This window comes from Podarcis filfolensis (assembly GCF_964270895.1).
Source record: "Podarcis filfolensis genome assembly, chromosome: 10".
Classification (NCBI taxonomy): Eukaryota; Metazoa; Chordata; class Lepidosauria; order Squamata; family Lacertidae; genus Podarcis; species Podarcis filfolensis.
In genome coordinates, this window is record NC_139612.1 from 68,071,327 (window position 1) to 68,085,053 (window position 13,727).

The 13,727-nt window shown below is 43.0% G+C and overlaps 1 protein-coding gene across 1 annotated transcript in view; it reads right to left on the reverse strand.

The window, feature by feature from the left end:
* CHCHD3 (coiled-coil-helix-coiled-coil-helix domain containing 3) overlaps positions 1-13,727 on the reverse strand; it is a 205,796-nt gene that overhangs the window by 76,503 nt on the left and 115,566 nt on the right. The window contains exon 5 of the mRNA XM_083573179.1: positions 6,651-6,734. Within this exon, the coding sequence (XP_083429305.1) occupies positions 6,651-6,734 (84 nt within the window). The remainder of the gene's footprint in view (positions 1-6,650; positions 6,735-13,727) is intronic.

Below are 13,727 nucleotides of genomic sequence, written 5' to 3' on the forward strand. Positions count from 1 at the left end.
AAACTTTTTGAGTAGCAGAGCACTTTCCAGGAGAGAAATTCATCATGGAGCACTATTGTCGCCCTTATGCTAACGGTACATATTTCACAGAATCATAGGATTGTGGAGTTAGAAGGGACCCTCAGGAGTTGGAAGGGACCTCATTGCAACCCTCTGCAATGCACAAATTTGCAGCTGTCCCATACGGGGATCAAACCTGCAACCTTGATGTTATCAGCACCAGTCTCTAACCAACTTTTCCTTTCCAATCTCTTCGCGGAGCACTTGGAGATCCTTTGGGGCAACACCAACGCTCCACAGATCACAGTTTGGGAACCGCTGCCCTAAAGAATGATATAACTTAGTATGCTTAAATTACTTGTATTTTGCAAAAAAAGCTTTAAAAAAATGAAATTGGCAAGCTTCCCTAACACTGAGTTGTATTCAGTGCTAGTCAGAACAGACTCACTGACATTAATGGCTAATGCAGGTCCATTAATTTCAATGGGTTTACTCTGAGTAGAACTTCACTGGTCTGTCTATCCACATCCTGCTGCTGTAATTTGGGGATATGTGCGAAACTGCACTAACTGCTTAGTCTGTGCCTCAAGTGGCCCTTATCCTGCATGTGATTTTTGCTCAAGGTCAGGACACCAGCTGTGGTCGGCCTTTCGAAAGAGCTGAAGGCCACAGGCTCCAACCCTGCATTCTGCAGTCAGGTGTGTATTGGAAGGACTGTGACTGTGTTGGCAGTGACTGGTGGAGAGCCAGAGTGGTGTAGTGGTTAAGAGCGGTAGACTCGTAATCTGGTGAACTGGGTTTGCATCTCCGCTCCTCCACATGCAGCTGCTGGGTGACCTTGGGCCAGTCACCCTTCTCTGAAGTCTCTCAGCCCCATTCACCTCACAGAGTGTTTGTTGTGGGGGAGGAAGGGAAAGGAGAACGTTAGCCGCTCTGAGACTCCTTCGGGTAGTGACAAAGTGGGATATCAAATCCAAACTCTTCTTCTTCTTTCTTCAAACTTGGACCTCTCTGTATATTTGAACAACTTCAGTTTAACCTCTAAGACCAGGTTACTGCATTTAGTAGTACAGCATATGATGCATCAGCATCTCTTAACTTTAGTTACAGAGTGTGTCTGAATTGTCTTGTGCCTTCGAGTTGCTAAAACTCTTTACACTGAACTGTGCGGGCAAGGAGTTTTCTTCACCGTCAGCTCTGGAAAGGATGACAATGGGAAAGGGAGAAGACTCTGAAGCTTTGCTGGACTACTCTTCGGGTCACACTAATACAGGTGTGATATCAGAACGCTATCACATTCCACTCCCAAACCGCTTTGTGGAGAATAGCATTTGAAAGCTGCTTGGGGAACCTGCAACCTTTTGACTGTCTGGGTGAACACCCAACCTTCCCCCCAAAACGCATTGGGGAATAATATTGCATTACTCTCCTCGACCAGCCCTAAATGGCATATGCACTCATTAGACCAATCTCAGACCTATTTGCATGCCTACACCCATGGGTGATATCCTCTACCATATTTGGGGACTTATCTAATTTTGGAGGGGAGATTTTAGGCAAATTCTGAAATAGAGAGGTGGTTTACAATGGCAGTGGGTGGTATCTTCCTTTAAAAAACAACAAAAACAACAACAACAGATTTCTGGGTAGGAGTTGGATGGGTAAAGCCCACTGCTAAGGAACACTGGGGCCGCCACTCACTCATCTCTCAACTACCCTTGAGGAGACTGAGAGGAGATATGAGAGCCATCTTCAAATATCTAAAGGGCTGTCACATGGCGGATGGAGCAAGCTTGTTTTCTCCTGCTCCAAACCAATGGATTCAAGTTGCAAGAAAGGAGATTCCGACTCAACATCAGGAAGAACTTTCTGATGACAAGAGCTGTTCGACAGTGGAATGGACTCCATCAGAAGGTGGTGGACTCTCCTGCATTTGTGGTTTTTAAGAAGGGATTGGATGGCCATCTGTCATGGATTTAGATTCCTGCATTGCAGGAGGTTTCACTTCCCACTCTATGATTCTAGAGTTATCTAGTTATCTCCCACTTGGACTACTGCAATGCACTCTACATGGGGCTACCTTTGAAGGTGACTCAGAAGCTGCAATTAATCCAGCTAGACTGGTGACTGGGAGCGGCCGCCGAGACCATATAACACCGGTTCTGAAAGATCTGCATTGGCTCCCAGTACGTTTCTGAGCACAATTCAAAGTGTTGGTGCTACCTTTAAAGCCCTAAATGGCCTCGGTCCAGTATACCTGAAGGAGCGTCTCCAACCCCATTGTTCTGCCCGGACACTTCTGACACTTCATGTTCAGCTCCGAGGGCCTTCTGACAGTTCCCTCACTGCGAGAAGTGAGGTAACAGGGAAACAGGCAGAAGGCCTTCTCAGTAGTGGCGCCTGCCCTGTGGAATGCCCTCCCGTCAGATGTCAAGGAAATAAACAACTATTTTACTTTTAGGGAAGTTTTTAATGTCTGATGCTGTATTATTTTTAATATTTGGTTGGAAGCTGCCCAGAGTAGCTGGGGAAACCCAGCCAGATGGGCGGGGTTTAAAAAATAATTATTATTATTATTATTATTATCGTCATCTCTACACCAACTCTTCCATCATCATCATCACACTGTCACTATTTGGTGGGTGTTTCCTCAGTATTAAAGGCAATAGTGCCTTTATGTTATCTATCTCCCGTCACAGGATTTATGGATTAAAGTCTAAGAGCTGTGAGAGTTTCTATTATTCTCAGTTAGGGTCAGGCACAAGTTCAAGTGAATGTTGTGCCCTCTTTTTCAGGCACAGAGACTGCAACTGGTTCAGAGAGCAGCTGCCCTCACCCCAATGGATTTGAGGCTAGAAGACTGCTAACACAACTGCATCCTTACATTTACTGACTTCACCTTTCATCCTCTATGGGCTAAGACTACATGCATTTTGCTCTAGGAAGTTACACACATAAACCTCTCGGTGCATTATGCCTATTCCATATGAACTTAAGACTGATTTTGGGATGCTTACACTCATGATGAGTGTTTGCAATGTATGTTGAGGGTCTTCATTATATCCATATTTTGGTTTGGAGTCTGACACTCTCAGGATCCTGACACCGCAGGGTAGCTCACTTTTGCATTTCTAGGTATGCCAGTTCTAGTCACCAAGGGAGCAATCGCTAGTCACAACTGGCAACCAGTTGAATGGCAAATTGCAGGTCTGATTAAAAACCCAGGTCTCCATCCAGCAGATAATGTGCTGAGCGACACTGGCTGTAATTATGCGCGTCCTGGCATGCGCATTTGAAACAAGATGATGTGTTTTGTCTCAACTACTCGTGCACAATTTTGAAACATGCCAAGCTGGGGCTGGGGCTGGGGGAGTCTGGTAATGATAGATTGTGGATTCTCTTCAATTTTTAACATCTGCACTTTGGAAATGAAGTAATGACGCAGTATAATGATGGAGTATCTCAGGGTGTTTTGCTGATGTCTCCTGCTGGAGGAAAAGTGAGCGTTTCCCTTCTAAGCGGCTTCATTATTTCAATCTATTTTCCCATTGATTTGCCATTTCCCATACAAGAATGGCAATTAGCCCACTATGGGCTCCAAGTGCATTAGATGCAGCTAGTGGGTTTTCGGCTAGGAGTGTCAGCTAGGACGTTTTCATTCAAAATTAAGGCAGGGGGTGGAAAAGGGGGGAGAGAACCAAGCCTATACCCTTACATCCCCTTCTATTGTGTCTCCTGCTGAAAGCTCAAGAGGGCTGCTCTGATATCAATGTGAATCAGGAGAATTGGCTCATATTTTCTCAGGGTCTGAAGGGGAAAATGTCCCTTTAGTACTGATGAATGAATCTCTCTCTTGAAATCTAATGTGGGGAACTCTTAAATAACGAGTTTATAGCCTGAGCAGATATACTGCATAGGAAGGTTATTCTTTAACTCCTTTGTTAAACTATTCCATCTTGCTTAGCCGCCGTGAAGCAGGCAGTAACTCACAACCTATGTGCCATTGCTGACCTACAAATACTGTCAGCTGTTTGGGGAATCACTTCCTTCTTTTTCCTTTTTTTTTCTTTTTAAGTATCAATGCCTTTTTCTTTTTTTGCACATAAATGAAATTTATGGATGGCTATTGCCCCCGGGGAACAGAATTGTTTATGTTTCAGCATCCCAGGTGTCATGGATGCAGTGTCACTTTGTCCTGTATTAATCCTCACCAAAAGGTTGGCGCATCTTCACTCCTGCCTCTGAAATATTTTCAAAGTGACAGGCGTCATCTGAAAGTGAATATGTATAATAACTCAGCTCTAGAAGGAGCACACGGGGGCTGACACTAATCTGCTCTGTTGTCATCTCCCTTTATTATCAATGACTGCGGTGGTGTTTCTGCTGCAGAGAGAAACATGAATATGAAATTGCTAATTGAAAAAGAAAAAAACCTAATAAAAATGGCCAGTTAATTATATGGAGGCGCTCTGACACTTAGAGATGCAATATGCTCAAATGCCACCTTAACAGGAACCAAGGTACTTTATCTGAGAATTGGTCTAGGAATTAAAGAGCATTCTTTGCCAAGACGGTCAGTGATTGCTTGCTTTCTCTCTTTTGGTTTTGAGAGGTACACTAGCTCAAGCCTTCCTTAAACACACAGCTTCTGTTCACTAGTACTAGGGATTCGCTCTCATCATTGCACAATCGACTCTTTATCAATTCACATATTCTTCCTGCTTTAGCCTTCTTAGAAGATTATAGACATATTCATATTCATACACCTATCAACAGCCACCGAAAAGTAAAACAAAACCTCTGTAGTCAGAGGTGGTACATATTTAATTGGGGGTGCAGGTGGAGCTGTGGTCTAAACCACAGAGCCTAGGGCTTACCAATCAGAAAGTCAGCGGTTCGAATCCCCGTGACGGGGTGAGCTCCCATTGCTCGGTCCCAGCTCCTGCCAACCTAGCAGTTCGAAAGCACGTCAAAGTGCAAGTAGATAAATAGGTACCGCTCCGGCAGGAAGGTAAACGGCGTTTCTGTGCGCTGCTCTGGTTCGCCAGAAGCGACTTAGTCATGCTGGCCACATGACCCAGAAGCTGTCTGCGGACAAACGCCGGTTCCCTTGGCCTATAGAGTGAGATGAGCGCACAACCCCAGAGTTGTCTGCAACTGGACCTAACGGTCAGGGGTACCTTTACCTTTACAAATTTTATTACAAACTGGTCAGTACAATTCCACTACCACCATGGACTCCTTTGGGAGAACAGGTACAGTATAAATGTAATTAAATTAACATTTTTTAAATAAATAAATAACGGTGCTGGGGAGAAGCCACATCACAGTAGCAAAGCACACATTTTGCATCATGTAAGACCCAAGTTCAGTAACTGGCATCCCCAGTTAAAAGGATCTCCATCAGCAGGTCTGAAAAATACCCTCTATGTAAAACATTGGAAAGCCATTGCCAAATTACTGAACTAGACAGTTTGACTCAGTACACAGCAACCGACACACAGTCCATAAAAACAAACTTGCCAAACATTTTTTATTAATATAGAAAGAAGAGCCATTGCTTCTTTGTCCCAGTACAACTTGATGCAACCGACAATCTTTTGCATCAAACACAACCTCACCTGATTGGTATAAAAAGGGATGTAACGTGTGTTAACATCCCTGTAACATATTGCAAGAATACAGAAAAACTACCATGCTCCCAATATATTACTTTTTCTTTCCCCTTCTTCCTCGTCTGCCTCCCTTTTTCGGGTATTGTTTTAACACTGAACCAGAGGAAGAATCCTAACAAAGGCCTTATGTTATTTTCCCCTATTACCAACTTTGGCAGAGAAAAAGGGAAGGGCATCTGTTTCACTGTAACAGCCACTTCATGCATATAGTGGTACCACGGGTTAAGTACTTAATTCGTTCTGGAGGTTTGTTCTTAACCTGAAACTGTTCTTAACCTGAAGCACCACTTTAGCTAATGGGGCCTCCCACTGCCGCCGCGCCGCCGCCACGAGAGTTCTGTTCTCATCCTTAAGCAAAGTTCTTAACCTGAAGCACTATTTCTGGGTTAGCGGAGTCTGTAATCCGAAGCGTATGTCACCCGAGGTACCACTGTATTTTAAAGCCAAAGTATAGCAAATATGATGCAAGTCATCAGCACAAATAAACAACATGAGAACATAGAATTTTGGACTGCTCTCTGACCACATGGAGATGACCTTAGTGGCTAGACCAGGGATGGGGAATCTCTGGGCCATGAGGCCATCTCTGAGAAGCCAAAATGACCCCCACACACACCCTGGCCAGGCTAGGCTGGAACTGCTTTCCTCCAGGGATGTGTCAAAATCAAAGCCTCAGCATTTTCTGAAAAAGTTGAAAGTCATGAAATTGAACTGCCTTCCAATAGCTCTGGTTCAGCCACTGAAACAGGTTAACATCATTGATGTGACACATTTATCCACGGAGTGAAACAGTTTTACAAGACCCTGGAACATACAGAATGCCAATTTTTCCCCCAAGAGGGAAAAGAGCTTTATGACAAAGTTCTTACCCCTCCTCCCTGAGCTCCACACCCTATTTAAAAGTTAGCCAAAAAGCAAGTGCAGAACGGGAATTAGCAGCAAACCCCTTCATTAAAAGAGAATAAACTTTCTCACCCTCTCTTCCAGTCGAGCCAGCTGCTCTTTGTAGTAAGCATCATGCTTCTTCAGCTCTCTGTCTTTCTCTTCCAGCTGCTTAGCCTAAAAAAGCAACACACACACATATACACAAAAGAGAAAACTGGATCAGAAAAAAGGAACACTGGCAAGCCAAAAGTCTAGTGCAAATTGTGCCCGTTAACTCTTGCATAGAGACTGAAGCCTGCAGCCGGCACACTTTTGCCAAGGCAGTATATTAATAAGATCATGATTAGTGTATTGAGAAAGTTAAGTGCTTGCCCATTGTATTTCCCTGTTTGCTCAACAGCTGTGCCACAGTTCATCCAAACGGAGCTGGGAAGAGTCAGAAGGCAGTGCCAAGGAAACAGCGCCGGGGTGAATGTTTAGTGAAAAATTGGTACCAGGAATCAAAAGAAATTTGAAGATCAATGATGAGGTAGCTAACCTGCAGTGACATTCCTAGAATATGTGTTTTGAAAAGAACGCTTGGAGCACAAGGTGAAATGTTTCAAAAGTGTCTGATTAGATTATTAGATCCAGTAGCCACTCAAGTAAAACTGTTTTAAATTGTCAGGGACACCCCTCAATGAAACCTAGTAACTAACTGTGCATTATGAGTGGCTTATCAGGGTTGGTGGTATATTCTGGTTACTGTAGCTATTCGAAGTGGAGATTTTTATCCCAGTTAGCATCTGCACTGGATTCGAAATTGTTTTCATATACAGTGGTACCTCGGGTTAAGTACCGTATTTTTTGCTCTATAGGACTCACTTTTTCCCTCCTAAAAAGGAAGGGGAAATATGTGTGCGTCTTATGGAGCGAATGCAGGCTGCGCAGCTATCCCAGAAGCCAGAACAGCAAGAGGGATCGCTGCTTTCACTGCGCAGAGATCCCTCTTGCTGTTCTGGCTTCTGAGATTCAGAATATTTTTTTTCTTGTTTTCCTCGTCCAAAAACTAGGTGCGTCTTGTGGTCTGGCGCATCTTATAGAGCGAAAAATACGGTACTTAATTCCTTCCGGTGGTCCGTACTTAACCTGAAACTGTTCTTAACCTGAAGCATAACTTTACCTAATGGGGCCTCCTGCTGCCGCCGCACCGCCGGAGCACGATTTCTGTTCTCATCCTGAAGCAAAGTTCTTAACCCGAGGTACTATTTCTGGGTTAGCGGAGTCTGTAACCTGAAGCGTCTGTAACCTGAAGCGTCTGTAACCCAAGGTACCACTGTATGCGGTTGTTTTAACTGTTTTTATGCAGGCAACTGTTTTATAGGCTTTTTTATTGTATTGTGAAATTGCTTCAAGATGCTTCATAAGAAGTGATGCTTACATGAAAGTAATTCTATTATTTGTTTGTTTGTTCGTTCTGGGTTGTCCGAGGCAGTGGTCTAGAAATAGGCAGATGTTTTAGCAGGAATAGGCATTGCGGCAGCACATCCACTTGAACTTATTACGCTGAGGAAGCCAGCAGTTTTACTGTATCTAATATAAACACGTTGGTTCCTTATATCACATGATCTCTACTACACTGATCTCAGCACCACCCTCTACAATTATTTTTCAGCATTCGCTGAGGCAACAGCACGTCACATTAGTCAAAAGAGATTGGGGTTTTACCACAGATATCCGAGCCAAGATGGCAAGATTACTCAAATCCTTTCAACTACACAAAGGGCTATAGGTTTGGTGAGAACATTACCCTCTTAAACACAAGCTAGCTCCAAGAAAACTACCACTTGTTATCAAGTAATTTTGTGAAACTTTAATGTTTGTGATGACACTGATACATCCACACACATTTTCAGTGAAAGTATACGTCTTTCATCTTCAAATAATATTTTTGCTTACAAATGGTTTTCCCAGCTGCTGATCAAAGAGATCATTTTAGTCCCTCCCTGACCAGAGCAGGCTGCGTAGGAAAAGTGAGCCTTGTGAAGAACAGTCCTTGAGAGTGGAATGATTATCAAGAGATCAGGAGGACGTGGGATATTTCAACTCTGTGAAATTTCATCCCAAACTGACAATAATGAACCTGCCATTAACAAAAACCTTGGCCTATTGGTGACTTTCATAAAGCAACTTTCACTGGGCCCGTTTCAGCCAGTCGGTTCTCATATCAAAACTAATCACTTGTGTCAAAATTAATTAATCCTGGCAAAATCTGCAGGAAACTTTGGAAATTGATGCTTTACTCCTCAAGGTTGCTTTGTTAGTTCTTACCGTCAAAGATACAGGAAGGAGCATACCAAAACCCTAATGGAGTACCTGATTTGAACACATAAAACAGGCTGAGAGACTCATTTGATCTGCATAGTGTTGAGAGAGCCCTCCTTAGGAAAGTCTGGGATGCTGTTAAGAGGTGAAAGATACCCTCCTCTCTCCCTATTGCCCCCTATAGTCCCAGTCAAAGAGCCAGTTTCGTATCCATAGTGAAGACCTTCTGAGCCTGACACACAATGGGATTTTGATGTATTTTGCAGAATTTAACCTGAACCATTTGCAACTTTAATTTCCTAGTAAGAAACAACTCCATGCAAAGGAGGCTTTCCTATAAAAAGGAAGAATGAGGACTCCTGTACGAAGTGGAAGGTATATCAACAAAATAACTCCTTTGGAGAGAACTTGTCCCTTTTTAATGTTTTTTGTTTGTTTCCACCTGGCTTTGTCCCCCATCCACATAGCTATCGTTCCTGAAGAAGTAGAAACCCTATTTCCACACACAACGTATGGTGTATATTCTGTACTCCTTACTGAAACTCTGACTTTACTGCTTACCTTAATTTCCATCTCCTGAAAGCATGTAAATCCAGAAAACAAAGCCATCAATTTATGAAACAAACAGAATATAAATAGAACTAACAAATGTGCAAGAGACAATTATGAAACTCTCACAGTTCTGGACACCTAGATAATTTTTTCTGTTTTGTTTTGGAAACAAAACAACATTAATCAATTTGATACAAAAACAGATGGGCAAGTTTCTTGACTTTTCAAATATATAGAAGGTCAAACTAGATAGTCCCAGTATCTGAAGATGTTGGAGCATAAGATAAATTAACAGTATGGCAAAATGAAATTGGATCACAGGCAAATTTAGCCATCAGTTCTCTTCATTTGATTCTGTTTACAATTACTTCTTAAAATTATTTCCATGCCCTCCAAAATTTCATGGGCGAAAAAAAATGGATAGGTCTATCAACAGCATTTAATTTATTTATAATAAAATCTTCACCAGGCAATTTTATCTTCAAACAGGGACAATCAATGTGTCTAACAAAAACAGACCAAGCAATTCAAATGCAGTAAAACCACAAAATAGCACACCTTAAAATATAAAACCAAAACTGGAACAAGACTTTTTAAATAAGAATAGAAAGCACGTATAATGATCTAAGCGGCAGTGGACTCAAACATCTGTTGAAAAAGATGCCTTCAGAAAAGAACAAAACACGGATAAAGAGGTAGAAAGTCTAACGTCTCAGAAAGGAGAGGGAATATCTCTCTGAATACCGGGTCTTCCAAACAAACAATGGGGGAGGGGTTATTGCCTAATTATCATTATTATTTATTAACTTATTTATAACCCACTATTCATTCTTTGCATGATCCCATAACAAGAAACAACAATATAATGCAACAATATTTTATTTGATACAATTTTATGTACAGACAGCATACTAACAACATAACTGCACCAGCCAAGCAACAGACATTCCTTGGATGAATAACCCGGCATCTAAACCCCATCAATGTTGTTGTTGCTATTTAAATTTGTATACCACCCTTCATCTGAATATCTCAGAAGGGTTCAGAGCATAAAAATACAAAAGAAAAGCATGAAATACATAAGAAAAACAAGAACAAAATAAACCAATAACGCACACAACCCGTCCCACAAGCACATTCTTTTGGTGCAACATAAACGAGAGCTGGAGCCCTACTGAAGTTGTTGCAACTACAGAAGGCGGGTGGCACTATGGTCTAAACCAATGAGCCTCTTGGGCTTGCTGATTGGAAGGTCAGCGGTTCAAATCCCCGCAACGGGGTGAGCTCCCGTTGCCCTGTCCCAGCTCCTGCCAACCTAGCAGTTCGAAAGCATGCCAGTGCAAGTAGATAAATAAGTACCACTGTGGCAGGAGAAGGTAAATGCCATTTCCATGCACTCTGGCACTCGTCACAGTCCTCCGTTGTGCCAGAAGCTGCTGGCAGCATGACCCAGAAAGCTGTCTGCAGACAAACGCCGACTCCCTTGACCTGAAAGCGGAGGTGAGCACCGCACCCCACAGTCAAATTCAACTGGACTTTACCATCCAAGGGTCCTTTACCTTTACCTGTTGGACTACAACTTCCATCAGCCTTAGTCATCATGGCCGAAGGTAAGAGATGATAGAGCTGTAGTCCTCCAACATCAGGAGGGCAACATGTTTCCCAGCCCTGGCCAAGACATACACAGCAGTCTTCTAATATGCAGTATGTGAAACAGTAGACTAAACACTACATATTGGCATGCACACATGTGCACAACAGTCAAGATGCATCAAATAGTCAACTAAGATATATCTTCTAGAGATATGGGAGAGGCAACTGAAATCTGAAGAAGAGCAACCTTTTCACAAGTCGGCCCAAAACTTCCACTTTAAGACCAACAAGGATGGTGGTTTACCATGGACAGGTATGAAGAAGAAGAAGAAGAGGAGGAGGAGGAGGAGGAGTCTGGATTTGATATCCCACTTTATCACTACCCTAAAGTGTCTCAAAGCGGCTAACAATCTCCTTTCCCTTCCTCCCCCACAACAAACACTCTGTGAGGTGAGTGGGGCTGAGAGACTTCAAAGAAGTGTGACTAGCCCAAGGTCACCCAGCAGCTGCATGTGGAGGAGCGGAGACGTGAACCCGGCTCACCAGATTACGAGTCCACTGCTCTTAACCACTACACCACACTGGCTCTCCAGTATGAGAACATTAGGACCATCTCTGGTAGATAGGGATCCTTGGAGCATGCAGATTTTAGTTCTAAGAAATTCCTATCCATATGAAGCCTGTCTCTTCCCACTCCTTTACCGAGAGCGAGTTTAGAAAGTCAATAGAGTGGAAAGAAAAAAAAGTCACAAGGCAATTTGAATTTCCAACAATTTACTGTTCTAGGAAATTTAAGGGTATTAAAAAAAGGGAGAAGAAGAAAAGGTCACCTATGCATAGTAAGGAAGTAGGGGAGGCTTCAAGCTACCTAATCACAAATAACTTCTCTTCACCTACTGCAACAGATCAATTAAAAGCAATTGCCTGGACCTCTCCGAAGGAAAACAAAAGCAGCAAATTAACAGACTCGCTGCTGTGGAACGAGGAGAAAGAGAAAGAAAATTAAAGGGATTCTAAACTTTAAATAGGAAGCGAACAAACACAAATAGCATTTTGTAAGCTACGGTTTACCCAGGTCTAGACAAAGCCTGGTTTTTCCAAACGTTTTTCATCACTGGATCCCTCATTCAACACTTTTGTGAAATGGGCAAACTGAGTCTCCAGAAAAGCATTAGTGAAAGGGGATGTGAGTCACATTAGTCGCTGGTGTTTGATCTGCGGTGGCCCCATTCACACAAGCAAGTCAACCCTGGATGTTGCAGTTAATCCAGTGGTGAAAATGCATGTGTGAAGCCCTCTCTTGTTCCACACACAGGCTGCTTCAGATGAGGGTATGGTGCATGGTTCGGGGGGGGGATATATGGAATACTAAAATGTTGAGGGCAATGACAAACCTAGACAGCATCTTAAAAAGCAGAGACATCACCTTGCTGACAAAAGCCCACATAGTTAAAGCTATGGTTTTCCCAGTAGTGATGTATGGAAGTGAGAGCTGGACCATAAAGAAGGCTATCGACGACAAATTGATGCTTTTGAATTATGGTGCTGGAGGAGACTCTTGAGAGTCCCATGGACTGCAAGAAGATCAAACCTCTCCATTCTGAAGGAAATCAGCCCTGAGTGCTCACTGGAAGGACGGACCCTGAAGCTGAGACTCCAAGACTTTGGCCACCTTATGAGAAGACAAGACTCCCTGGAAAAGACCCTGATGTTGGGAAAGATGGAGGGCACAAGGAGAAGGGGACGACAGAGGACAAGAGGGTTGGACAGTGTTATCGAAGCGACCAGCGTGAGTTTGACCAAACTGTGGGAGGCAGTGGAAGACAGGAGGGCCTGGCGTGCTCTGGTCCAGGGGGTCACAAAGAGTCGGACATGACTAAACGACTAAACAACAACAACAAAATGTTGAGGTGCCCACTAAAATATTGGTGCTGAATATTAATGTGCACCCAACGAGCTTTATGCATTTGGGAATTCTAGGGCCACTATAATCTGGACCAACTGACAGCACTATTGTGGGTTAGTGAACAGAAACTTGCCTTTCAAAGGACAAGCTTACCCAGCCTGCCGCACCTCCCACACCATAACTCCCTGGCTGGATGGCCATCTGTCATGTATCATCTCACTGAGATTCATGCATTGCAAGGGGTTGGACTAGATGACCCTTGGGGTCTCTTCCAACTCTAAGGTGCTATGATTCTATGTTTCTCAACGCAGGCTTTTAGCTGCTACACTACATTATAGCGGATCTGTTACAGTGTCAGTGGCATAAAGAAATTACTCCTTGCTGCAACAAAACCGATTCACTGACAACCAAGAAGTATGCTTTTTCTGTTCTCTAAGAGGAATTGCAAGAATTGCCAAGTGCATAAATAATTCACAGGAACAGTATCCACCAAGTGGCCAACGACATTTGTATTTTCCAAATAATGCAGAGCAAGCAAAAAATAATAATCTAAATATATAAAAAAGGAAGCCATGGCAACTTTTATACAGGGGACAGCATAAACATGCCAGTGGCAGAGAATTCATTGCTGATATATACACTTGGCAAGGTAATATTATATTTATGGGGCTACAGAACATGATCTCAGTGAATATCAATTAGCCGTAACAAAAATAATTAACAGTGGTCATGTATTCAATTAGCTGAATGTTGCACTTTAGTTGTAAATGAGAAATTGTACAAGGTTCACTGCTTCTTTTGCAGAGTGGTTC